This window comes from Tympanuchus pallidicinctus, unplaced genomic scaffold, assembly GCF_026119805.1.
Source record: "Tympanuchus pallidicinctus isolate F22 unplaced genomic scaffold, pur_lepc_1.0 scaffold8, whole genome shotgun sequence".
NCBI lineage: Eukaryota > Metazoa > Chordata > Aves > Galliformes > Phasianidae > Tympanuchus > Tympanuchus pallidicinctus.
In genome coordinates, this window is record NW_026294802.1 from 54,024,797 (window position 1) to 54,051,837 (window position 27,041).

Genomic DNA, 27,041 nt, shown 5'->3' on the forward strand with positions numbered 1-27,041 from the left:
CGGCAGCTGAGGCAGCATCTCTGTATTGAGAAACAAGAAATGTTTCCCAGAAGGTGTGTTGTTCTTGGAGATAATAGGGTTTCATAAAACACAGTTACCTTCACTACAATGTCATGCAGTTTGGAAGCTGGTTTACAGGTGGACTGCCCAGGCAACCTCACCCAAGACTTTAAGCATGTTTCACTTTGCAGTTTCAGTTTATGCCTAATCAATATTAGATACAGTGGTATCTTCTCATGCTTCTTAGAGAAGTACAGAAGATCCAAAAAAAGTACTCACAGAACCAACACTGAAATCAGCCATGACTGTCTTCTTTCCAGATATTGAACAGTCTGGATGGAGGGGATTCCTATGAGAGAGAAAACAGGGAATTTAAGGCTCTTGGACATGAGGCTTTTGGGTAGCCAGTCAATAAAAATGAACATGTGCAACTGCACTTTCTATCAAACTGTTTTGAGTTTTACTAGGAATCAACCTGGCCTGTGCCAGCAGCTGCGAGAGTGAAAATTGTCCCTTTATCTGCTACTTTCCTGGAGGCAAGGCAAAAGTTCTAGTGGTCAAATTCAGTTATCAAGTGCCAAAGCAACATTTGTTGTAAATGATTCAGTCTACTGTGCCTTAAAGTGCAAATGAATGGCACAAATATTTTTTTCAGACTTGTTTTATTTTTTAAACAAGAATTCGGAGCATAGAATTGAGTTCATGTCAAGAAAGTGCAATAGAACACCTACAGAAGTTCAGAAAAGAGTCCAAAAGGAAAAGCTAGGGAATAAAATAATTTATGTCATAGACAGTAAATGAACTGCCTCCTGTTCAGTACAAAATGTTTTAACTTGTAGCTTAAGCCCCGGTACCATTACCGTGTGCACATACTTGCCAGTGCCCAGGTTAGTGCAGGAGCATGGACATTGTCAGGCTGAATTCTGAATTTCCTTCTTTCTATGGTTTTAAATTAGACTAGATTCTCTCTAAAAGGCAGGAAGCAGCACCAGTGCACATTTCCTATTCCAGGTTCTCAAATACCACATGTCTTTCTGGGGAGAAATGAAGTAGCTCTGTTAAACTCCATAAAGCAAGTGAGCTGAGCAATCGGCCCCACTGCTGCCTGCAGCCACTCCGTGCTCAGAGCTCTGATCAGGAGAGGCTCTGCATCCCCTGCCCAGGCGTTGTCCCACAGTCCCAATTGTAATGCTGGCAAATCCAGAATGTGCCCAGCAATCCCAGAGATCACAGCTCCTGTCCCGTGGTGCATTTGTGGACAAAGATCTCTGCAGAGGTGAAAGTGGTTTTTCCTGCTGACACAAAATCAACTTCAGAGCTCTATACAGTAAAGTACATGTGTTCTTCATCCACTAGGAAATGAGTGGAGCATTTTCAGTAGTTGGACATTGAAACTTTTCTGTTACAGTTCTTTTTTTCAGGGAGTGAGGCAGTAAAGCACTAACGTTTATAGGACCTGCACAGAAACTGTGTTCTTGCACTCCCTCTACTGTTTCTATCACAGTGGCAAACTGGGAATGCTTCAAAAGCTGAGTGTATTCCTTTGTTTAAGATACATGGATGCCTAAATAAAAAGGGGAAATAAAAAGTGGAGTAATGTTTCCTAGCAAAAGGACTTTCAAAACTAAAGCAGCATGGTGAAAAACCTAAGGATAAACAGCTGTATCTACTTGGAAAACAAGATATTATGCATGATTCATGGGCATAGCTGGGCAGTCTTTAAATTAACACAGAGCTCTGCTTTGTTGTAAAATTCCACAGGAGTTTTACATATTACTGTAATAGAAACTATAGTGTTGTTACTTATTATCATAATTGTTCAAACAATTTTTTAACCAAGACTGCAGGGTTAATATCCAAAATTTGGTCTTCATAAAATAGAAGCTGTGAGAAATACAGTACAAGTTTTAAAATGCTCTTTTTTTCTCTACATACTAACAATATCAGGAAAAAAAACAAGCCATCACATACAAGAACATTCAAAGTTGGTTCTAATACCTCATGTAACAACTTCTCTGGAGAGGACTTACCAAACCAGGTGATGACTGAAATTCTTAGCTCAGCAGCAGCAAGGGGAACCCCTCGATCCAAGCTCTCTCAGAGTGAGATTCCCCTGTAACACATGCTGTACTTTTCATTGTAACAGCATGACTGGTTTCTTTTTAGCCTTAATTTAACACTGCCATTTTTCAGTCACTGGACTAACACAGTTTGCATTATTTTAAGGGGATTTTCTCGTATTACAGCAAAATAATTTGCAAGTAACTATCTTCAATTCTTCAGTGCAAGCAATTATAAGTTCATAACTGAAACATTGCAGCTATACTGAAGGTCATATTGACTGTTTTTCAGCATGATAAATTCAGTTTGTTTAGTTACAAAATGTGAAGTTTCTGCCTATTGAATATGAACTGTAGGTTTCCAAAATGGCTTCTTCCTGCTGCAGGGAGTGGGAGCTGTTTGTCTGAAATGCACTGCAGTGTTTCAATGCATTGTTAAGATAAATGGACTAGAACAATCTGTAATTTCTTAACTTAGTAAACCTTCAGCATTGTTTAATTTAAACATCTGTTACTCTGTCCAAATGTTGAATGAAAAATGTTAAGTGCCTGGATACAACCAAAGGTTAAAAAAAAAAGCAAGATTCTGTCATCTGCAGGTCTAAGAAACTGAAAATTAAAGCTTTAGCAAAATTATTTAATAAGCCATTTTATTTTTCCTTCTGTAGTGTGTGTGCTGAAGGCAGGGTTGTTTTTACAAGACTTCGGATTTCAGTGTTCTGAGGCATTTTTGCTACTGGCAAAAGACAGTCTTTTCCATGTTATTTTTACAATCATTCCTTTTCAGTTCATCTGACTTCAAATGTCTTTGAAGTCTTCTGCATTATTCTCCCATCCAAGCTCAAAAAACATACTTTGAAAATTACCAGGTAATAAAAAAATGGCTATGAAATACAAGCCAAGAGTTTTTTCCAAGGTAATAATCATGACAGTTAAGTTCTAGAATTACTAAACAACTGAGGATTTCTTAAATGAGATGTGATCTGTGTTTTTAATTTAAAAATTCTCCACGTAGATCAACAGCCACTGATGATGAGATCTTCAACAAAATCTTCCATTCTGTTTAAAAACTCCTGACAAAATGCACACGCTGTATTTGAAGGCCACCACTCAATCCAAGTGCTGGAGTCCAAAGGATACTGGAATCTTAAAAAAAAAAAAAAGAGGATCAATAATGCTCATATTTTAAAGTAAGATTTGGGGAGAAAACCGTCAGATAGAAAAAGAAATGCAATAAGAAATAGCTTGCTTTCTGTTCATAGCCCTATTTTAAATTTACACGGCTGAAAACACATTGGTTGACTGACTGCTGGTTGAACTGATGCTTAAAAAAACCACATCAGACACTATGTGAGATTTATGGCATACAGGAACTTGCCACCTGACAGCACAGCACATTCTGATGGAAGATTCTTACCTGAAACTGTAACCGACGTTTATCTTTAAGGCTTCTTTTCCCATGATCAAATATTGCATTCCAGGGCTCAGCTCAACATCAGTACAGGTCTTCTTTTTAACAAAGGTAATTTCGTTATTTTTTTGAGCAAAAGTCTGTCCTGAAGTAGAATTGAAAGATTGAGAAGTACATAAGAAGAATTTCTCATCACATTTGTATTAGGAAACACTAACGTGTCCTATGCCATGGGACAGTGAGCTATTTGCCACTTACTGCATAACAGGAAAATTTGCTGATGTAAACATGTTTCCTGCAAATTATTGCTAAATGAAATAGAATGGTAAATAAACCTTGTACAGATTAAATAATTTTCTATTAATTAAAACCATTTACCAATTGATTAAACTCAAACAAAAAATGGGTGAAAAACAGCAGGAATATGTCCATCTTGTTTTATCTCTTAAGAGATGATGAACTGATTACGGTTTAGGACTGTTAACAGCTATAATACAGAAAAACTTTCTAAAAACATCGTGCAAACATTGCCCTTCTTAGGACAAGAATGTTCAAAGTCTGTATTTGAGGCTAGGGTTTTTTACTCTCCTGAAATGAGTAGGTTTGACTCTTGATTTTTGTCATCTGCTTCAGCAGTATCCACCAAACAGCACTTGCTCTAAGCGAAATAGTTACATGCAGTAGAAATGGGACACTCACCTCTTTTATACAAATCCAGAATAGTTGCAGAATACTTTACAAAGTAACCTTCCTCACTGCGGGATAAGATGTTCACTTTGTAAACTGCAAAACAACACAAAACAAAGGTTTTTTATTCCTTTTTCCTGCAGTACGTTCTAAATGTCGTACAGATGCTCAGGCAGAAAATACAGCATCCCTTTGTGTTAAATTCTGATAAAATTATGATTGCAGCTGTACACTGTTTGGCTCTTATCTGATGATCCACAACTTCTCCTAACCCCTAAGTCACACAGAATCATCTAGATTGGAAAAGACCTTCAAGATCATTAATTCCAACCATCAACCTCACCCACCGAGTCCTATCACTAACCCGTGTCTCTCAGAGTCATGTCCATGTCTCTTAAATATCTTAAATTTTAGCAAAAGCATGAGAAATAAGTAATAACAATTCAAATATTACCATATGCAATATCATTCTGGCATGCAGCTTCTCTCCTGGTATCAGCAGTTATTGACTGGTCTAGTCTTTCTTGTACTTTGCTACACTCAGCTACATTGAGAGAGAAAATACAAACGGTTAAGGCAGTGTCATCAAGCATCCTCCCAAAAAACATCATGAGCTTCTACCTGATCCAGATAATCTGCTGTAACCGAGCAACACCGTAATGATGGCAGTGCATGGTGTAACAATAATATTTTGCTGTTGTTTATTTGTTTGGTTGTTTTTTTTAATGCAATTAAGGTGTATCTTTACAGGACAGAGGATTTTCCTTTGTGGTTTAAAATGATTTTGTCCAAAGCATTAAACTGCACTTTCACACCAAATGAAATAGAAGAACATCTTTTAAAAAGTTTACCTTCCATGCATCTGCATTCATCTCCTTCACACAACCTCACAAGTTTTTCATTTCCATATGGGTTATAAAATACAGTGCATCTTTTATCTACAAAATCCAAAAGGATACAATTAATAAATATAGAGAAACCAGGAAAATAGCACTGAAATTCTGTGAGTCGGAAATTACCTGTGCTTAAAATAACAAGGACGAGAAAGCTGTGGAAGAAGGGAAAAATGTAGCCTTCAAAAAAGGTATAAAGAGCTAAAAAGCACAAGGTTGGAGACATGGAATACATACCAGGTGCATGATACTCATATACAGTGAATGTGCCAGGATTTAGCATTCCAACATGGAAAAGCTGACTTATTCGGAACCCAACACAGAGGAACTGATCAGCTGGCACCTATTTGAAAGACACATGAATGAAGAAGCTGTGAAAAGGAAATATAGGAGTTAAAGTTGTTTTTGCAGTTATGATAGAGGTAACATACAGAGTCTATCTGCAGAATAACATGCCCATCTTTTATCTCATAATCAGCTACCAACTGGTCCACTCCACTTGCAAGCTGTAGGGAAGAAAAACAGAAAAAAAATTGATAAAGTTTTCTAGATGGCCTTGAAAATTTTTCAGTCAGTAGCTTTGATACAATTTTGAGACCTAAAAAGCTATTTTCCAATTGCCTCTTATGATGCTTATACTCTCACTTTTTTGCCTTTTTTTTTGTTTAAAGGAAACTTTCCTTTTACACATTGCATGAAGACAACGAAGAGTTACAACGCTAACTGTCTTTAAAGGGATACTTGTGTCCATTTCTAGCACCCCATTTAAATCCCATAACTCGGAGTGCCTTCATCTTGCAGGAAAGGTGGACTGATGCTGCAGTGGAGATTCATCTCACAGATTTCAGGCACCTAACAGGTGTGAACACTAAGAGAATCCTCTCTACACTTAGCAGATAAAACCCCTCCAGAGGTGGATTAACATCATCCTAACACAAATGGCAGCCAGTCTCTATTCACTTCTCTCTTTCCACTGATCACAGAGGGAGCCTGTATTACAAGCTTTAGTTAGATGTCTGGCTTCTGATCAGTTAAAGGAAGGTGATCTGAATCTACAGATTCTACACTTAGGTAGACTATTCTCATCAGCATTAGAAGTACTTTGCAGCAACGAAAATAGAATGAATATAATAGAATCTGCACTACTAGTTTGACAGAGAGAGAGATGAAGAACAGTAAGTATCACAGTTGTCAGAAAAATCTCCAGCAGAAGGAAGATGTTCTTTGATACTTACAGTAGATAAGTCTTCTCTATTTGCTTCCAATCCACTAACCAAACTTATGTCCATCACTGCATGAGCAGATCCTGATTGTGGCTCCCTTGTGCTGGGCCTGTACCTAAAATATATTAAAAGTAAAATTACTTAAACACAACTGAAACTAAAAATAATCTTCAGCGTGCCACCTCAGAAATCTCAAGGAAAATTCTATCAACGTTCATAACACCATCACAAAGAAATATATGCAGGATGAATCATTTCAGATTTATGAAAGTTCTCATACTTAAAGGAGTTTTTCTTAATACTTATTTTCCTGGAGCACTCAGATATCAATCAATGAAAACTATTTCCCAAAAGAATAATGACCTTTGTCTTGATTATTGCTTACACAAATGCATAGAGAAAAATGAAGAAAACAAGATCAGAAGACCAGATGTTATTATTAACAAGGGAGGATTAGCAGACAAATCATTTTAATCTCTCTTGGAATAAAAAAAAAAAAAAGAAAAAAAAAGATTTGAATATAAATGTCACTTAATGCAATATGAAAACAGTAACTAAGAAATAATATAAGAGCAGAAAGTCCTTATAACGTTCTTAGAGAAATTTCATTATGTATACATACAGCCACAATATATTTCCTTGCACAACTCAAATCCCCTAAGAGATGGGAATTACTCCTTTGCAAATAGGAGTGCAGAATGTTCAGCAATCCAGGATGTTTGGAACCAGCACTGAGTTTAAATGACACATTTAAAAACAAAACTTTGGCTCAATCACTGCAGAAATAATAGCAAACTACCCAACTAACCCCCACCAGCTGTACTTACTTTGCACAAGCCTCCAAGCGCCCAAGTGGCTCACCATCTTCCCCTCTGTAACCTTTTAAATCAACAAGAGTCAAAGAAGTGATTTGAAAACACTTCAGAAATAGCAACCCCAAATTCTTGTCAACTGTTCTCATAATTGAAAGAGAGTTTTAAAAACTGCTTTGGTAGCTGTCACACATTGTCCAGTCACAAACAAACAACACCAAAGTATTTTATAATGTGGGAAAAATGTCAGCTTTAATGCTTAATATGATTTATCATGTACTACGGTTGTTAAAAGTGCTTCACAGCAAAAGCTCAGAATGCATTTGCACACCCTGCTGTACAAGTCTCAGTACCTCGCAGAATTTACCACAAACCACTCTCCTATTATATTTCTGTCTTCTGCTAGAATTTCATATTTCTCAGTGCCTCAGTTGTAACAGCACTTCTACAAATGAGTAAAAATGCAACAACATAAACACACTAAAAATATTTCCATTCACAAAAAGACAATAGATTCAAAAAGGGCAAAAAAAGCTTCTAGCAATTTGTTTTCCAGTGGAAGAATTCATTAATATCATTCCTAATAAAAAGCACATTGACAAACAAAACAAACTTCCCCCACCTAAGCACTGACCCAATCAGCAATATTCAAAACCACATTAACTCTTTACCATCATCTCTCCGTGGAACAATCTTCAATTCAAAGTTACATGACTCTTCAGAGGTGCCCATGACATTATACACTGTCCTCACCTACAAACAAACAGATAGCACAGTACAGGAACAGCAAACAGTGCTCAAATATGGCATACAAATGCTAACATTGACACGACAGAGTTGGAGACAACTCTGAGACAACTCTGGCTTGGTGGTGTTTAGAAGACTAAAAGTACTGCATGAACAAGTCCTGACTGTTTTGTGAATGTAAATACTAGCCCACATGCTGTCCTACATCAGCTCAGTACAAAACGGCCAAAATGACATCCATCCCTTCAGTGTAAAAGTAAGGGCAACAAGAGGAATAGCTTATGAAAAGCTGCATGTTCTTTCTCAGCAGTCATGTTAACAAACAGGAGATACCAATAAGAAACTGGTTGCATGCTTACATTTATTGTAGCTGTGCCAGTGCTGCTGCCTGTGCTTATGTATATGTCATCATCCAAAGGTACCTAAGGGATTGGTGTTAAACATAAATAGTTTTAATAGTAAAGAAGATAACTGAAGCCAGATGAACTGCTTGTCTTTTCTACATTCAGATACAAATTAAGGCCACAAACAGCTTCTACAAAAAAAAAAAAAAAAAAAAAAACACCACCAAAAAACACAACAACACAACTTGAGAGGAACAAGCAGAGATGAGTTGCACAGTAAAAAAACCGAAATGATTAAATGTAGCAGATAAGCAAATTCCTTGAACACTTTCTATGTCATATTAATGCCAGTTTACCAATAGATTAAGCTAATTTGGTAGTGCTTTTAAAGTTCATAGAACTACTTAAATTAAACAGAATTCTGCTTTGGCTTTTCAGAAGAGATGCCATTCACTCACTGTCACGGTTCTTCCCACAAAATTATCTTCTGTCAGTTTAAATAGATGCAGGTCTCCATGATTTTTGTATGAAACCTTAACGCCCATGTCCAGATGAAGCCGTTTGACAAGAAGGGAATATTCAGTCAAGGCCTCAAGAGCATTAACAGTATCCTGTCAGCAAATGATTTTAAAGATTTACTTACAAAAATATAAAACTAAAAAAAATGGTTACAAAGCAATTCATTTTCTGCAACTTAAACAGGATGACACTTGCAGGTAACCATTACCTGCTGCAGAGCTCATGCAGCGTGGCAGCACACTCCAGATAGAGCTAAGCTATCTCACAGCTATTCTCACAGGCATAATCGTGCAACTTAAAGAAACAAATGCAAGCACTAAAGAAAAGACAAGCAAACAGTAAATAGCAAACACCTGTCATTTTCTCTCTGCAATTTGTTCTTTCTCCCTTATAATTTGAAAAGATCAGGAGCCTTGTATGAACTGGAATGTTCTACATAGTATGATCACTACAGGCTTCCTGGAGAGGTGGTTGATGGCCCGTATCTGTCAGTGTTCAAGAGGCATTCAGCACCTGAAGTTCTCTGGCAGCTGGACTCAAAGGTCTGTATGAGTCCTTTCCAACTGAACTATTCCACTCTATTCTAATACAGTTTTTGCATAGGAAACAAAACTGCAAACCCTCTTACATTGCATACCTCATTTTGGGGGGAAAAAAGAACAAACATGTCACAAAATGAAATATTCTGTTTTATAACTGGCTCTGATTTATGGTATGGTCTTCTGGTATGACTCCTTTCGTTCAGCTTATCTCAAGTCAGTGGAATCAGCTTGCAAATTTCTGTTTATAATGAACTTCACAAAAATATGTATTTCCAAGAGACAAAGAAAACCATGGCATGAGAGCTGTTCAATGCTTGTGCCATGTACAGGACACTGTCAAGCTGGGTCATCTAATGATAGCATCCTCTTAAGGTTTCTCAGATTTTGGCACTTGAGGAATGGGAACAAAGTATTTACAAGCTCACCTGAGTTGAGTAAAATCCTCCACTGTATCTTTGTTCTTCAGACAACCACTTGATGATCGGATTAGCATAGCTCTTGTCTCCTCTTAGCAAAGCAGTAAGCAATGCATACGCTGTAGTTTCAACCATTTGTGCAGTAACAGAACTGGGAGCATGCAGGTCTGGTGTTTTAAAACCATCTTTCCAAAAGCGATAGATAGGAGGGTCACCTACACAAGTACAGAAAAAGGTTTCAAGTTGTCTATGCAGCTCAAGAAGAAAAGGAGGCACCCTCCCTGCATATGTAAGAGATGAAGATAAATGACATTTATTCTAGAAGCTGATGATCAGAACAATCTACTTGGGGATCAAGCCTGATACACAGTTTGAGAGAATTTAATAAGCAATACCTATGACAGATGCTTCCCTCTTCAGAGCAGAGAACAACGATCTTGCAGCCTGATGATTCAAATCCACAAGAGCTAAAGCATATGAAATTATTGCCATCGTAAAGGAGCTTTGAGCAGCCTGTGTGTTTTTCAACAAATAATCTCCTGCCTTGTTTTTAGCATCATGGATTTTCTGAAAAAATAAACAGACTGCAGCTTACACGTATAAGACATTTGTATATGTGTGTATATGTGTATACTTTACATATACAATGCATATTTAGATACACCTATTACACACATCTATCAAGACAATATAGGATTGCCTAGTATCATCTATAATTTACCATAAAGTGATCTAGAATTTCATTGTTGTTCTTTAACCAATTTTGAAAGCAACTAAATCTTAACCTCTGTCACTGTAAAAAATCCTGCTGATTTCTTTAAACAAATGTTAAAGAAAATAGAGAAATCAGAATCCCAGAACGTGACTGCAGGCAGAAATAAAAATGTTATTTACCTGAGTAGGGCACATTTTAATTGATTTTTCAATTCCAATAACAGAAAATGCTGTGAGATACAAAGATTTTTCTTTAGCTTCTCTGGGTAATGTACCCTAGAAAATAAAATATCTGAATATAATTATATAGAAGTATCAGTTAATTTCAATAATTACAACTTTTTATGTTTTAAGAGAGGAAAGAAATAGGAATTCCTGTAGGAAATATCAATTTGATTTTACCTGAAAATATGTGGAGTCTTTTGTAGGTAAGAGCACATTAGTAAAAGAGACAAAAACATATTTATCCTCAAGCCAGGTCTATAATTTTGTAAAATCAAGCTACACATTTATTTTTTCGAAACATTAAGAATTGTCACACAGCTACTTTTAGTGGGAGGACAGGAAAACTTGTAATGTTGTGTTGTTCTTTAAATTAGTTACAAAGAGTTACTGGCAAAATTCTCCCAACTAGATTCCTGGTGAAATGCAGCCTGGAAAATCTTGCACTTTCTGTAACTTCAGTTCTTGCTCTGCACACACAGCAAACATGCAGTTTTCATACCTGTAGTTTCACTGGTTGATAATCTGAAAATTCACTGAATGAACCATCTGGCATTTGGCAGTTGTCAATGAACCACAGAAGTGTATTACAAACAGAAATTTGATCAAGATTTACATATTGATTCACTTGTCCAAGAATCCTTAAAGCAAAAGCTGTCAACCTGACAAAGAAATCGAATACATTATTTTTGTTTTCATTTGCAAATGCTCTCAAATTGCTCAATAATCTCAAATGAGATTAGACAGATTTGCATTGTTTATGATTTAGGTATGTAATGCACTCCCACAGTTCAAAGAGATATTGGAGATTAATTTTAAATTTGATAAGTGGGCCATAATTAGTGGTAAATAATGTTATAATAGGGATCAAATACCATACTTCAGGATACAAACTCACTATAATGCTACACATCCTATTTGCAAATATCACCCTTTAAAAATGAGCTATAGTATGAAAGCAAAGGACTGACTCAAACCTCTTCCATTCATGCAAATCCAAAGACTTCCAACTCACCATGTGCTAGCTTGCCCATTCTTCCACATGCTGTATGAGAAGTCAGAATTTCTGAATGATGAGATGCTTACAATTCCTAAGGGATATATTAGGCAGAAAGAAAGTTACAAAAAGAGACATTAAGGTTACATCTGCTCACTCAGATACACTACCTTTCTTATTCAGCAAAGTCCATGAAGATCTACAAATCTGAAGCAAGAAAAGTTATATTTTTCTACCTTCTTTCATCTTCCTCCTCATTTGAGTTCTTGAAGTTAAGGTTTCAGGACCCAGTACATGCCAGTTGTCTGATGCTTCCAAGTAGTGAAACACATAAAATATTGGGGCAATACTCATGAGCTCTGCCTCTGCACTGCCCTTCGGCAGACTCGTAAGAATACTGAGACCTTCAGGACTGAGGACTGTGGCAATTACTTCACCCAAAAGATGTCCTGTGGAAAGAATAATAAGAAAACTGACTTAAATGAATGATCAGGAAAGTGAATCCAAGGACAGAATCTGACTGACTTATAAGCAATCATTTTTTATTAAGTGATCTGCAAAGCCTTTTCTAGAAAGGTAAAAAAGCAAAAAACTAAGAATAAATGCAGGCAAATTTAAAGGGAGATTAAGTTTATGGAATAATAGTACACCAAAAGCTTCAATACAATTTACCTTTTACACTGACACTTCTATCAATTTTTGTTTTGGGGACCAGGTTTAGTGGAATTTTATAACGAAATTCTTGTCGTCTCTTGATTGAGCCTACAAAGGAAGATGCACATATAGCACAGCAAAATCTATATCAGTAGAGAATTAAGATAAAACAGTTGGATTTAATGTTTCAACTGTCTAAGATAGCAGCAAAAATAAATGACATGAAAAGTAGAAATATGCATGCATACAATATCATCTGTTGAAAAAGAACAGATGCAAACACTGTAATTGTACTTTTGTCTTTACTGTTAAGAGGAAATATCTTTGAGTTCATAAGTCAGCTGTGATCAAATGAGTACATTCCATCTTCAGTACTAACATACCTGTTGATCAGCTTTCAAGCACACAAAGAAAAAAGTATCATTACATCGTATTTTTAAAATACATAATGGTTTATTTCTAAAGAATGTATTTTTTCAAAGGCTAGATATTCAGAGCTGGATTTGTTAGCCAATGGGAGGACAAGACATCCTTGGACTCGTCCCACAAAGAATATGTCAGAACAGAGAAGTGCCAATCTTTTCATATCACAAAAAACTTGAGCATCGTAACTGCATGAATCCAGAAAATGAGAAAGTAAAGAAAATATGTACAGATGCATAGAATCAATTTTCATACCATAAACACCTTGTGGATCCAAAGTGACACCCGCATGAAGTTCTCTTTTAATGCCTTCTGGCTGTAAGCATTAGGAGGAAAGAAGCAGAGAACAGCAACACTGTTACACACAAATACATTAATTGCCTTCTGCATCCTTCTGTAGAGCTGAGTTCTACTTGACTGTTCCACAATGTATTGAAGTTAGTGATCTGTTTCCCAAAAGTATTTGAGAAGGTTTAACAAAAGATTTAAATGAAAGCTCAGGAAAGTGTAAGATCCCCCTCCAAAAAATATCTTTCAGTGAAATAGGATTAAGCATTTGAAAATCAGAACCAAGTAGCTTAGAATTTCACACTCCCCTCGCTTATGCAAATTGGATACACATGTATATTTCTGACAGTCTTCATGTGCAAGGTATAAAATGCACACACTCAAATACCCTGCTATGCATTTTTCCACTGTGTACACTTCAATTAATTCTATGATATCACATGGTATTTGGGAGTAAAATAACATCAACATAAAGCAATATTCATATATTGATTTCATATATTTTGTTCTTTTTGTAATCGAATCAATATGAAAATCAGAAATAATCATTTTTCTCTCACCTTTACACGCAATGTTTTAACCACAGTTTCACTGCTCCCAGTTGTCAGCAGTGTGAAGTTGATGGTGTGAAGCCCTAATTCCAAAGGAAGAATCCTGAACATAATTGGTGCTGAGGAACCAGCACCCAGATTCTTCAAATCACAATTGTGCATCCTTGATCCAGTAGTTGCAGAATCTCCAGAAGAACAGATTCCATCTCCAGCTGCTATTTTAACACAGAACTGAAACATTGAAAGATTTTAAATGTTCATCTTCACAACAGGAAACTACCAGAGAAATATTGAAGACACTGAACTATCATACCGAGCATTCTATTACTGTAATACTCTATTTCTGTCTACAGTGAACAAATATTACTGGTATTAATTGCAGAATAGCTGCTTTTTGCACTAGAGACACACTAACAAATGTTCCTTAGCAGTGTCTGGTGATTACAGACATCTTTACATACTTTTCAATAATCTTGCATCTCACTTTAAATGTACTTCATTAAAAGAAGCTCTTTTGCATCAAGTCCCTGGACAAAACAACCTGCTAGTTCTGGAGCACATTATTCCAAAAATCCCATCACTTACTTGATATCTTATCCCAACATTTGGAGTAGAAAGATTGTATTTTAACTTTTATGGGACAAATTTGCTACACAAATCCATGACAACATCATAGTCAGTGGAATGGCTGGAAATGAACTGATTAACTTATGTTACTGTTACATAGTGTAGCAGAGCATACTTAACTCTTCCTGAAGGACTACAGAAACCTGATCAAGAGATCTGTTTATAATAGGTACTCATAGAGGAAGTGCTTTTTTTTCAGTTTATTTGTTAATATTTCAATAAAATTCAGGAAGACAAATTACCTTAATTTCAGAAGCTCTGTGGTTATAAACAGATCCTTTTAATTCAATTTGTTCTCCTCGCACCACAGAATAAGGAACATGAATGCTGAGGAAGATGTCTTTCACAACTTGCACTTCCAGTGGTGCAGCAACACATATACCTAACAAAATGAAACACATAAAATCATGCTACTTGTCTTCCCTTCTGGTAAACCATTCTTGCCACCTTTACTGATGATTTATCATTTTTAAAAATACACCTTGAAATAGCCCTGTTTTTTTCCAAAGCTGTTGCTTCCTGTTCTTCACATATACTTTCTTTCACATACTCACTTTCAAGTGCATTTCTTTCATATGCTTGCTGACATCGTAGTCCTTTTGCTCCTTCTATTCATTCCCAAAACTAAAAGAAACTCTTCTGTTTAAACTACCATATCTAATGGAAAACCCATCTCTTTCTCTCCTCAGGTTCCCAAGATATTGATAGCAGGTCACAGCATAGGTGTGCTATGGAGGAGTCACTCATTATTTGTGATGTTTTAATATTCTTTCTTAATTCTTTATTATGGCCTCCATCAAATACAAGTCATTAGGCTGGACCTAATGACTTTCTCTTTCTCCTAACCTTTCTCTTGCACGGCCATTTTTACCCTCATAGCAGGAAATGAAGTAATTTCCTTTCCCTAAAATATGTATTTTTATGTTGTCTTTTCCTCTTTTATAACCAGAAAATGAACGTTTGAGAATATGCATGGGAACTAAACTGAGAGGTTTTACAAAATCCAGACTGAAAAATCACCTAATTCTTTGGCTACAACTGAATTGGGTTGCAATACCTACCTTTATCAGAAATGCCAACACCTTGAACCTCCCAGGTAGTCAGCGAATCAGGCAGAGTGACAGACAAAGTCTTTGACCTGTGTTTGGAAGTGTTTTTCTTTACAGTCAGCACATTCATACATTAACTATTTGCTAACACCAACAGCTGATCAACATAAAAACAGCAGGTGCACAGAAGAATTGCAGTAAGGCAAGATGAGAGCACTGGGAACTGAAAGTCTGGGTTTTGTTTGACTAAGCTTGTTTTTAGCTGACTTCATGGAAGCTGGTGTTTAGCAAGGTAAAAAGTGAACAGAAAAGGGACTCAATCTGGGTGCCAGACAGCACCTCCTGCATGTAGAACATGACAGGAAGAGTGTGCCTACACAATACTGCATCCTAGCACACATTGTGACTGTGTGTAAAGTTACACAGGTTATCTCAAGTTAGCATTTACTTTATAGAAAGTAACCTGATGGTGTTAGTAATTTCCTTGAGAAAAGAAGTACCGTGGAGAAACTTGATGAACTTCCCATAACCAGCTTTCAGGAAAATAGCTTCGAACTTCTGTCTCATCTAGTTCCAAGAGAGCCTCAAATTCTGTAGAAGATGAGTAAATCAAGTGAAAAATAAACAACCAAAAAATGCTTGACAAAGGCCTTCCACTAAAGGCATGAAAATAATTATATCTTCCTTTTGTGATACTGTATTCTATAAGCCTATTTGCCTCAGGTTAGTCCTGATACAAAAAAAAGTACCTGAATACCCAAATCAAGAGCCTGTTTATTCCAGTTCATCTATTTATACATATGGACAGCCATTCAGTATCTGGACAGATTAGCCTGTTAACAAGCAATTATAGGGAGAGAACAGGAGACAAGACATTTCACATTCCCACTGATCATTCCTGAGATGTTATCCATGGCTGTTTTAGGCCTAGGCAAAGGATTCCAAGTTCAGCATTCAAACTAACATTCTCTTCATATGATCAACACATTTTTGCTTGTTCTAAACATGGATGAATAGAATACAGCTCTCCAGCAGTCCTATCAGAACAAAGAACTGCTCTCTCATCCCTCTGTAGGGGTAACAAATCAAAGTCTATGGAGACTGGCACAATACCTTCTGAAAAAAGGAGGTAATCAGAGAGGGTGAACAGATTAACTAAATTGTCACCTCTACATTTATTCACACTCTAGTAGAGTCTAGAGTGTCTCTACACGTCCACACAAGAGTCAAAGCTCTTCTACTTACGTTTTCTTGCTAATATTAGGAGTTTATTAGGCTCTTCTTCCCGCAGTCTGTTTGCAAATTCACAGCAATTTACGAATGCTGAAATGCACTTTGGATGACTCTGAATTCGCCGGGCTCTGTCACTGCAAGTCTCACTTACTGGATATACTTTTACTCCATGCATACAGCATTTTCGAATTTCTAGATGTTTATATTTGGATGCTGAAATAGCAATAAAACAATTCCCTTCCTTAACATAAAGTTTTAATTTTCACATGCATTTTAATTAGCCACGCAACTCTTACTTCTAAAATTTGCTGAGTCTCTCTGGAGGTACAGATCTGAGGAAGAACACAAACATGTATTTTTTAAAATGCACTTAGTCACAATTCTGAATTAGAGGAGTTTTAGTACAGTAAGATTTAAAAGACAAAAGCTGTTCTATTGGCCTTGGTCACTGGCAGGAGGTGGCTGCTGTGTGTTTCCAAGATCTGCCTTTCCAGAAAATAAAAAAACCCAACCCTACACATATGCTACATTCTCAGTGTGTACCAAATTCTGCTGATTTCAAACCAAGCAGATGTTTAAGAGGCTTTATAAATGGGGTCCTATTAAATGCCATCTTCCATCTTTGTCAGTCTCTCCATTACATTACACAAATAACAGTAATTTAAACTATTACACAAACACTCATTTTCTTGATGCGTAATGGGCATGGCCCTTTTGTCAAAAAATATCTTTTAAAGAACTTTGTGAACACCTTCTTTAAGTACTCGCTCCTCAAAGTCAGACCGTTTGGTTCTTATAACTTCATTGCACTTTTCACCTGTTTAAAAAAAACAATCAAGTAAGTACAAAACACAGGACCTCTTTGATAATAACACAGACCACTTAGAAAGATACCCATAAAGTCACATTCCAGATTTGGGAGACATTTTAAATTTATTGCATTTTCTTAAAAATAAGTCAATTGCAATAACCAACCCACAAACCATAGTGCTTTTCTGCCTGAAAACTCCATTTTGTATTACATACATTCCTATGAAGTATTTTTTAAGTTCCAGTGTACTCTGAGTCTCAAGAGAATATTTCAGGAAAGAAAATCCATAATTTCACATTTAAAACCAGGGAATATACCTGCTTCATTCGAATCATCAGCATTTGCATTAGTTAAAAATGTAAGGCCAGCCATTCGGAACACATCAACATTGTTTTGTCCTCCTCCAGCACCACATCCAAGGTCACTCTTTTCCAATTTCAGCATTATCTGAGGAATAAATACATTAGCATCTAACTAAAATGTGGAACAGATTCTGCATTTCAAATGATAAATGAGAGAATTAGACATGCAGAAAGGCAACCTTAGTCTGGAAAATGTCTTCACAACACCCTGAAGCTTACCATTTAAAAAGATTGAACTAATTCAACCACCAGAACCAACACAGTCATGCTTCTGTGGCACACATCTGAGCTAATAAGTCATTAGAATCAAGGCAGAGGTGTATTTATAACAGTTCTGATACTCAATCTAGCTTGTTTAAAACTTTTAGAAATATTCTCCTATAAAACTCCCTTGTATTTTGTATCTGACTTTTCCAAGGTGTCAAAGAACTGCTGTACTGTACAACAGGAATGGAATTTTTTTCAGTGATATGTATGTTTTCTTAACATATACATGTATTGAAAACTCTACTAGGACTGAAAACCTCTATAATCCAATGAACATGATAGCAACTGCCATGACATTTTAAAAGTATGCCATAAAAAAATTAACCTGAAAAGATTATAGGAAGAAATAAAAAAGCAAATATAGACTTTGTGCCTCTTTGAGCACAGGGCTCTCAGACACCACAGCCTATTTTTGACCAAGTCCGAAGGTTTCTGATGAGACCTTTCAGATCTGGTTTCAAAATCACAATTTACTTTTACTGGAAATCAAGACATTGTAAATTAATTATTTTTATAATTCGGAACCGTCAGAATTAAACCCACAGATTTTATTCTGGATTTCTCTTCTATTTTTAGGCTTATTGAAGGCATAAAATGTAACAGTGATTTGAATAGGAACCTAAAACAAACAGCAATTTATCTTTCTTTTTTTGGCTGCTACTTAACTTTTTCCATTGCTCTCTTTCCTCTTCCTGTTACTCCATATATTGCCTTGTCAACAGATGACAAAGCAACATAGGAATGGAGTTGTGTTTTCATGCTAAGTGATACAACTTCTGCTGGCTTATGTGTCTCTTTGCTCGATAGCAACTTAATCTATAAACAAGAAACAAATGTCAGTAATCTTCAAAATACATTGTTGAAAATCAATGCATCCAAAAGTTGACATTTCAACACATCAAGGAAGTGTTAAAGAAGTTGTGTAACACCAAGTTAAAATCTGATCATAAAATGAATGCAAACCCACAAATTTCAGTGCCTATTTTACTACTCACGTCAAGACTACTCCCACACTTCTGTTCCACATTTAGCCAAACAGAATCAGCTACTAACTCAGCAGGTTCTTCTCCCACAATATAGTAAACAATAAGACGTGCTGAAGGAACCATTTCTTGAGTTATCTGTAAAGACAGATGCTCATATTCCAAATCTTTAATTCTCTTCTGAGTTCCGAAGCTGACTATCTTCCCTTTTGATGTGATCTGTAATAGAAAGATGATGGAGAACAAAAAAAGACAAATTTGAAGTTGAATGTCTCTCATGCATAATACTTATTTTCATTTAGGTATAATCCAGCTCACACAAAAATGCACTTAGCACTAGTGTGTCTAGTTCAAGGGAAGGCAGCTCTCCCTCGTTCCATAACAACAGCTGCTGTCTCTATGCATCTTTGTCTTCCTTTCCTTAAGGTGATTCAGCTCATGAAATAGCTCTTGAGATTAGCACTACTACTTCTTAATTCCAGCCTACGTCAGACAAGAATTCATAATAATTTACCACAGGTCTGGCATTTTTACAGAAGGCAGTATGCATAATCTGAACAGCTGTGTGAGCAGCATGCATCCTCTGGTGATGATAGATCCTGACTGTCGAAGTCCTTCACTTAGGATGATACATCCACTCACAATTCAATATTTCATGTGGAAACACCACTGACTTACCAAATAGCTGTAGTGATGTATGTTGTGAATGTATCGACTTCGTGGGTATATGTTAATACTTATGAAATCCCCTACATTCAGTACTTTGTGGTTTGAAGCCCAGTCGATATAAAGATAACTTTGACTTAATGATGAATAAACTCTTGCTTCATAGGTTTTGGTTGCTTGGTTTTCATCTGAAAGGTGTGGATCAGCAGTTCTTACCTGAAAAGATAATTAAAAGTCCACAAAATTTTGTAGCAGAGAAGGAAATAAGACCTGCGTGTCCTGACTTCTGAATAGTTAAAGTAGCAAGCTACGCTTCAGAAAATAAGCACAATATTAAAAGCATTTTGTAATATACTGTTCAGAGAGACTAATAAAATAAGCCATCTAAAGGCTTTCATGTCTTAATAAAAATATTTATAAACACAAAATCAAATAGAAATTGCAGTATAGAAGCACATACGTAAGTAGAACAGAAAATGTCAATAATACACCTCTCCATAACAAAAGCAGCACTCAGAGATTAGTTTGCATAATTCAGTTATTAAATAAAACATCTGAGTACTATGAAATAACTACGTGATTAACTGGGATGTTTTGCTTCAGAATTATTTCAAACACAATTAAATATAGAAGTAATGTTTTATTATAGCATTTAGGTTTCATAACTGACTATTGGGAACAACGTCTAAGTTTGTAAACTACCTGTTGAGAGCAAAATCTTACCACGTGCTGAACACTGGAAAAAACACACAATTTAACAGTCTAAGAAACAAATTAATGAAAGAACTTAACTCACTTGAAACTCCAGTAGGTTGCTATCTGGTGGGATGTTAACAACAAACAGAGCAGTTCCATCATTTATGCTTGTTTCTCTTCTCCCAGATTCTGAACCCTCTGAAATCAACTCTGTCTCATCCATCTGTTGACTAAAGGATTTTGCAGTGATAGTTAGAGGGATGTTTCCAACAAAGTGATCCACTGTATCCTTCACCTGCACCTGTTCATCAGAAAATATTTCTTTCAAGAATGACATTTTTCAAACAGAAAACAAGGGGTTAACCTTCTACAACAGCAAATTTAGAAAGTGTCAACAGGCAATGGAAATCAGAAGCATGTTGAGATCTACAGTAATATTCACAAAAAATAATAAGACTGTAACACGATGGGTTTTATGTTGTAATGAGCAGTAATACTTCCTTTAACCAACCTTAATGAAGAATGGAAGTCCAGGCTTTATGAAGAGTGGAGTAGCAATCAAACTCAGTGTGTAAGGAGACACAGCATATTTGACTCCAGAAAATTCCACTTCACCGCTGAGGCCACCTAACAAAATGTTATGCCTCTCTTAATAATTGCATCCTAGGGCCACTAATTTCAATTGAAACCAGTCAGAAAGCAACTCACCCAGAGACTCCGCTACTGATGCTGCAATGTATAAATATGACCCATCCAATTCTTCCAGGCTTTGAAATCCTAAAGAACTCACTGCTTTCTTACTGTTAAAATTGATCTCGGCAACTCCATTTCTAATCTTGAAATAAAATGAAAATTATTCATTTACAGTGAATAACTTAAAATAATAGATAGGAAAATTATACCTAAATTCTATTTTCAGCATGTTTCTGTTCACTATTTTCAAAGAAAATCAAAGGTGGACATTTTTAAAGAAGAAATCAACAAGAAATAATTCTAAGGAAGAAAGAATTCTAAGTGATTAAAGAATCAATTGCACATGTTCCAAAATCTGCATGCAAGCCAAACACAGATTTCTCTCTCCTTATTTAGAAAAGACAATGTCATTTCTTCAATGACTAAATCAAAAAGACCAAACTAAATGAGAAAGAGAGAAACAGTCTCTGATTGTGAATTGCTATTACTGCATTGGTCCTATGTTTGATTTCTTTTGTTCTGTAGTAGACAGCAAAAAAATGTACTTCACAGCAATTGCAACTCAAGTGAACAAATGAACCAGACTGCAGTTACACTGTTTGAGATGCTGCTTCTGACTTCTATTGCAAAGTATGTTTCTGTGTGGCTGGTGAAGGATTAGAAAGGAAAATTTGACACTGAATAGCTGCCAGTGCAAACTAAGAGTTGGGACACGTTCTTCCCAGCCTCAGTAGAATTGGATCAGTACTGAATTAAGCAGGTGAAGTCTACACAATTTAGGCTTCCTTTTTCTTACCTTAGTTACAAGCATTGCACGAGGCATCATTCTTTTTTCAGTTCCTTCAATTATTCCAAAACGTAGAAAAACATCAGCCTTTGCAAGTCTTTTATTATAAAAGTAGCTGAGAATAAAAACCAATACATACATGTTTTTAAGACTTCCATTCCAGTGACTGCAATAAAGCATGATTTTTAAGAAGAGCAATTTTTTAAGCAAGGAATGGAAAAGAAATGTCTACACTGAAAAATAATCACTTCCTAAGAATTTTTAAATGGTTCACTTAATTCTGTAGCAGAGCTCAAAGAATTGTAATGATATGATTTCTAGGGAAAGAGGAAGCTTCTCAACACAAGAAAATTGTTCTTGAAGTAAAGAAGAAAAATACACCTTTTAGAAATCAAAGGCAAATTTCCTTACCTAGCTTTCACAGCAATCCTGAAGTTCTCAAACTTATCAGAACTAATGAAGTTATTTTCTGGCTCTATGACAATGGAAAAGCTTGGCATAGCTGAAAAAAGGAGTAGAAAATAAAGGCACTTTGAGTGTTTTTAAACAATGACCAGAAGGTACTCAGAAAGATACCAATGCACACACTGACAGCTGTCAGCTTCTCCACAGTGCAATGCAAGTTATAAAGCCTAAAGTTATTGGTTTCTGCCCTCTCCACATTTCGTATCAATGCAACCATGCCAAAACTACCAGCACACAGAAGAATAACTGTTAATAGGGAAGTTGCATTCATACAATCTTGAGCTGATATTGCCACTTGGCACTATATTGCCTCCTATAGCTGTTCAAGTAAGCTGTGCTACCTTAAGCATTTGTGAGTTTCGTTACTCTATACTGCATGGCTGTCATATTTAAATGTCATGGAGAAGGCACATAAAAATGAAGATTCACATTTCAGGCATTCCTTACCATATTCTTTTACTTCAAACTTTGCAACAGCTGAAGTTATGAAATTCTTCTTGTACTTTGCTTCAATCTTCCAAATTCCATACCTACAAAAAATCAACAATCAGGCTGTATTTTTAAAATTAAAAAATAGATACTGAAAATGAAAGAATTGCTACTTAACAAGAACTCATGTTAACAACCACGTAGAAAAACTTGGCACTGACTTTTTGCATGTGTACAATGCTTTTTTGAGAAGATTCTACTATTTATTTGAAACACAGTAATTGACAAATATGCTCCAAAGGGTCACGCAGGCTTCTGCTAGGGTCCTTCTCTCTCCAACTACAGCACTGAAGCACAAATATAATTTACTTTAAATAACCTATAGGAAACCAGTTCCTGTAATCTTTTAGGTTAATAACAGCAAAATAAGAACTATTCCATCTACTATTAGCAGATACTCAGTTTCAAAGGGGATTCAAAATTATTTTGTGTATGGGTTCAGATTATTGCTGACTTCCCAATGAATAATAAATTGGTCAGAAAACATTCTTTCCAAGCTAGCATGCCTCTGCCAACTCAGTGTGTCTTCAGCACCCTCTCAAGACCAAAGGCAGAACTGTAAAGGCATGTATTTTGTGTGCTGCTCTTACTGGAAAAATGCTGGTTATTTGAATGTATGAAATGGCAGACAAAAATTCATGTGAAAGTCAACTAAAAAGGAGAATGCTTCGTCATAACTTCTCTGCCTACACCATTGTAACACATTATGTGAAATGTCACAAGTTACCCAGTTGCAAGTTACACACACTCTGTGTATCAGCAGAGAACACTCTGACAGCCTCTAAGAAAAGGCAGAATTATGCTAAAGGTTCTCAAAGAACATTAAATATATTTACTTGGGATTAGGAGGAATCTTGAAGTCAGGAAAAGAAACTATTCCAGTAAAGTCATTTTCTTCTATGATATCCACTTTTACACCATCTGGATCCTTGAAATCACAACAGAAGAGAATGAGCAGAAATCATTCTGAGCAAAAGGAAAAAATCTTAATTCAGTGACCTCAGAGGAAACCTGTGCATGACATCATGTTCTAGAAAGTTACTATAAGAACAATACCTATTTAGCTAAAAAATACAGTACAGGAGCTGCTGATAAGTTTTCTATCTTAAACGAAATAAACAATTGTATAAAAATCATGTTATCAAAATTCTCTCACAAACTGTCTCCCCAGATATTAAGGATAATTTGTGCTTTTTCTTTCCTCTGTTCTGTAACAGTTTTACATCACAAAACTGAAAAAAATCTAAGAGTGCAAAGTCCTCTTTAGATCTTCTAAAAGATACCTGTAAAAACATTTATCTAACAGTTTTCTTGTATGCCCATAGCACCAATTTCCTATGTAACTAGGATTCTTATTCTTGTGAGCTATGACATATTGAAATTAAATTCAGTTACAACATACCACAACAGTCAGGACAGTCTCTCGCCGAGCTGGCTGCAGTTCTCCATTCAGAGAGTAAACCCTGACTTTCACTGTAAGATTCATTATAACAGATCTCAAAGTCATACCACTGTTGATATTAAAACAAAATAAAACAACAACAACAACCCAACAAAACAAGCCCATCCAAAACTAAAACTTTTAACTTATTTCTTCATTAGAGTTGTTTATTAATAGAGTTATTTATAGAGTTTATCTGTATTAGAGGTTATTAGAGTTTTGTCTTTAGTACTTATGGAATGCGCTTGATCTTTGGTCAGCACGCTGCCCAGACAATATTTGTTTGTGCTAGCAATGAAAGATCCTGCACCAATACTTTTCCATATTTTATTTTCCATCACAGTCAAAATAGTTTTTACCATTGAAATCCTAGCATATCATTTCTGCAATAAAACCAAGGATTCATGCATCACTATTTCTACATAAACGTGTGTATTTTCAGTATGTTCTCAGGACAATTGAGAGGTGAGGACCCAGAGGAGAGGATATGGTGAGAAATTATTAATTTTTACCATATGATCAAATATTTCAAAGTATTATTCCACTGATTAAAAAATTAAACAGCAGCTGATGGCAATACAACAACTCTTGATCACATGAGATCATATGAGCCAAGAGTTTAAGGACATTTATATCTGAATTCCTTGGCAATCTGTAAATGGCTTATAAAATACAAATAATAATAGCAGCCAGGAGAAATTAGCATTATTTACCTGACTGATCTGGAGTATAGATTGGTTTGTCTGTGTGAATAAAAAGGAATCCATTCTCATAGGAAACAGGGATTTTTTTTAAACCGGTAAAATGCGGAGAAACAGCTTCCAAATACACATACTTGACTGAGTCCTCTGGGCCTGCTAGATCTGTTGGCTGAAGCTGGGAGAGAACAGTTAAAGAATATTATTATATTCTTCAGGTAGATTTTCTGCACTATTTCTTGTCAAGAAGTGGGATGGATTTGGATGAACAGGGAAGCAGAGTGAGAAGCAGCTCCTGGGAGGCGTCACCTCGAGTTACACCTCCCTGGTGATCACAGTTCAGCAAAAATCTGTTGTCAGCTTTCAGTAAAACCTGCTGAGCTTCCTGCTCCCTTGGCCTCGGGTCATCAAGGTTTATGGTTACATCTCAGTTTCTTTAGAGCTTATCAGTGCCAAACAAGATGAAACTTTGTTATATTTTGGTTTACTCTGAATGCTCAGATGAGGCATCTTGTCCGTACCAAGCACGTCTCCATTCCTTCCTCTTTATATTTTTAATGTTATTGAATCTGATAATGTTTCTGAAATAATTTGATTAAATTATTTAACTTTGATTTCATTCCTCTGCACTAACTTTATCCAATATAATTTCAATTTCAGACAAACTAAAATAAAAGAAAGTACACAAAGCAATTTGAGGAATGAGGGCCGTAGGCTTCCCCTCTCATTTTAAGCAACCGGTACAGTCTTTTCTTAAGACTTCCAACTAAATGCAACAATAAAAACATGCCAAGAAAAGTCAGAATTCCTTACTGTTACAGTTACAGAATTTTGGAAGTTGTTGTCTGGGTTTAAATAAATGTGGCCAGAAGAATAAGCAACAAGCTTATCTGGAAAGCTTCTTAAGGCAAGATTGACTGCAAATTCATTTTCATAGCCAAAAGCTTGAACTACAACTTTCTCAGATGTCCCAACTCGAAAGACTCTTGGTGCTGTAAGGACGTATCTGTATATGAAATGTAAAAAAAAAAAAAAATAAAAGGGTAATGGAGCTATACTTTCATGTTTCTTATTTTCATTTGCAATTCATTTACGCAGACACTGCCAAAACCAACCCAAACGAACCCTTAAAATGTTAATGCTCCAAACAGTACACTTGTATAGTTTTCCCACCAGCACAGCTCTTACTGGAATAAATGGGGCAATTTACAGTAAAGGCAAATGTGAGCAAACTTCTGTAGGATTACTCTAATTTCTTCAGTGCTTTATAAATTGAAGTATGCATTACTCCACAAACCAGGCTTTAATACATGAATACACAGTCTATCTCAAATATATATGAAGTGCTGCTGAACAATAAACATTCATCTTTTTCTGAAACACCGAGAGCACTATGATTGATTCTTTTCTTACACACCACTGTTAACAGAAGAACCAAAAGCACTGCTGAATACAGCCACAAAACAGACATTTAAATAAGAGCTTTCCTCCAACCTGCAGCATAATATCTGTCTTCAGGCACTACAGAGAATCCAGTGAGCACAGGCTTCACTTTTTTCCGTATTTATCTTGTCATCATGTTAAGAATTCATTGCAGGAAAGGAGTTGACTCTACGTCTTTTGCTGACAGCAAATAGAGCAATTAGAGATGCATCAGCCCTTTTTCTAGTGTTAGCATAAATCAGTGATCTTTGCTGTGAGAACATGTTTATTTGGATAGCCTCTGTTGTAGTGTCTCTACTGAAATTTTGCACCTATTCACCTAATACAGCTGACAGCAATCAAGTAACATTTCCAGTAAACACTGCATTTGTTTTACTTACGTTTTTTCTTGGCTAAAAGCTGTTCCAGAAAATACTAAAAGAAAAAAATATATTAAAATAGCCATAGTGCCTCAATCAGCACACCCACAATGCCAACAAGTCGGGATTAAACTGTGTTTCACTGCTGCTGCAGATGAACAAAAATACCACTGACAGTGGTGATACGTGCCACTCACCGTTAATAATTAACTGCAGGTCTTGCTTTTACTGAAATGTCATTGCCCTTCCAAATTCATTAACTCTCACAGAATTCTGACCAGCTAACGTCAGGATTTTTATTTTTTTTTAGTTTAGGATTTAAAATATTTAATATATACAGAGCAATTCTGTATCAACCCTAACATTCTCCCACTAGATAAGTGCCTAGAAATTCCTTTTCAGAGGTAGCAAAAAACAGCCTGATTCTGTTTGCTGTTCAGAAAAGCAATCTTTACTTAAACACAACCAA

At 36.0% G+C, this 27,041-nt stretch overlaps 1 protein-coding gene across 2 annotated transcripts; it reads right to left on the reverse strand.

Moving 5' to 3' along the window:
• Window positions 1-2,693: 2,693 nt before the first annotated feature.
• C5 (complement C5) lies at window positions 2,694-26,742 on the reverse strand. 2 transcript variants are annotated; one of them, XM_052669619.1, is made up of 41 exons: window positions 26,594-26,741; window positions 25,584-25,776; window positions 24,786-24,948; window positions 24,034-24,104; window positions 23,468-23,559; window positions 22,590-22,672; window positions 22,089-22,179; window positions 21,687-21,792; window positions 20,906-21,032; window positions 20,709-20,824; window positions 20,298-20,498; window positions 19,514-19,717; window positions 18,848-19,054; window positions 18,519-18,668; window positions 17,541-17,670; window positions 17,164-17,229; window positions 16,425-16,625; window positions 15,680-15,770; window positions 15,192-15,268; window positions 14,373-14,512; window positions 13,513-13,734; window positions 12,920-12,980; window positions 12,260-12,349; window positions 11,824-12,036; window positions 11,606-11,681; window positions 11,093-11,252; window positions 10,549-10,644; window positions 10,050-10,221; window positions 9,664-9,869; window positions 8,636-8,788; window positions 8,193-8,255; window positions 7,758-7,839; window positions 7,102-7,153; window positions 6,287-6,389; window positions 5,483-5,557; window positions 5,289-5,394; window positions 5,010-5,096; window positions 4,613-4,702; window positions 4,171-4,254; window positions 3,478-3,616; window positions 2,694-3,206 (listed from the first exon to the last, which is right to left on the reverse strand). In XM_052669619.1, exons 1-41 carry the CDS (start codon window positions 26,656-26,658, stop codon window positions 3,077-3,079), a joined length of 5,034 nt encoding a protein of 1,677 aa, XP_052525579.1. In that variant the 5' UTR covers window positions 26,659-26,741; the 3' UTR covers window positions 2,694-3,076. The 2 variants fall into 2 exon arrangements, with proteins under 2 accessions (XP_052525579.1, XP_052525580.1); XM_052669620.1 differs by lacking the exon at window positions 2,694-3,206 and having other exon boundaries at window positions 3,484-3,611; window positions 26,594-26,742.
• Window positions 26,743-27,041: the final 299 nt, after the last annotated feature.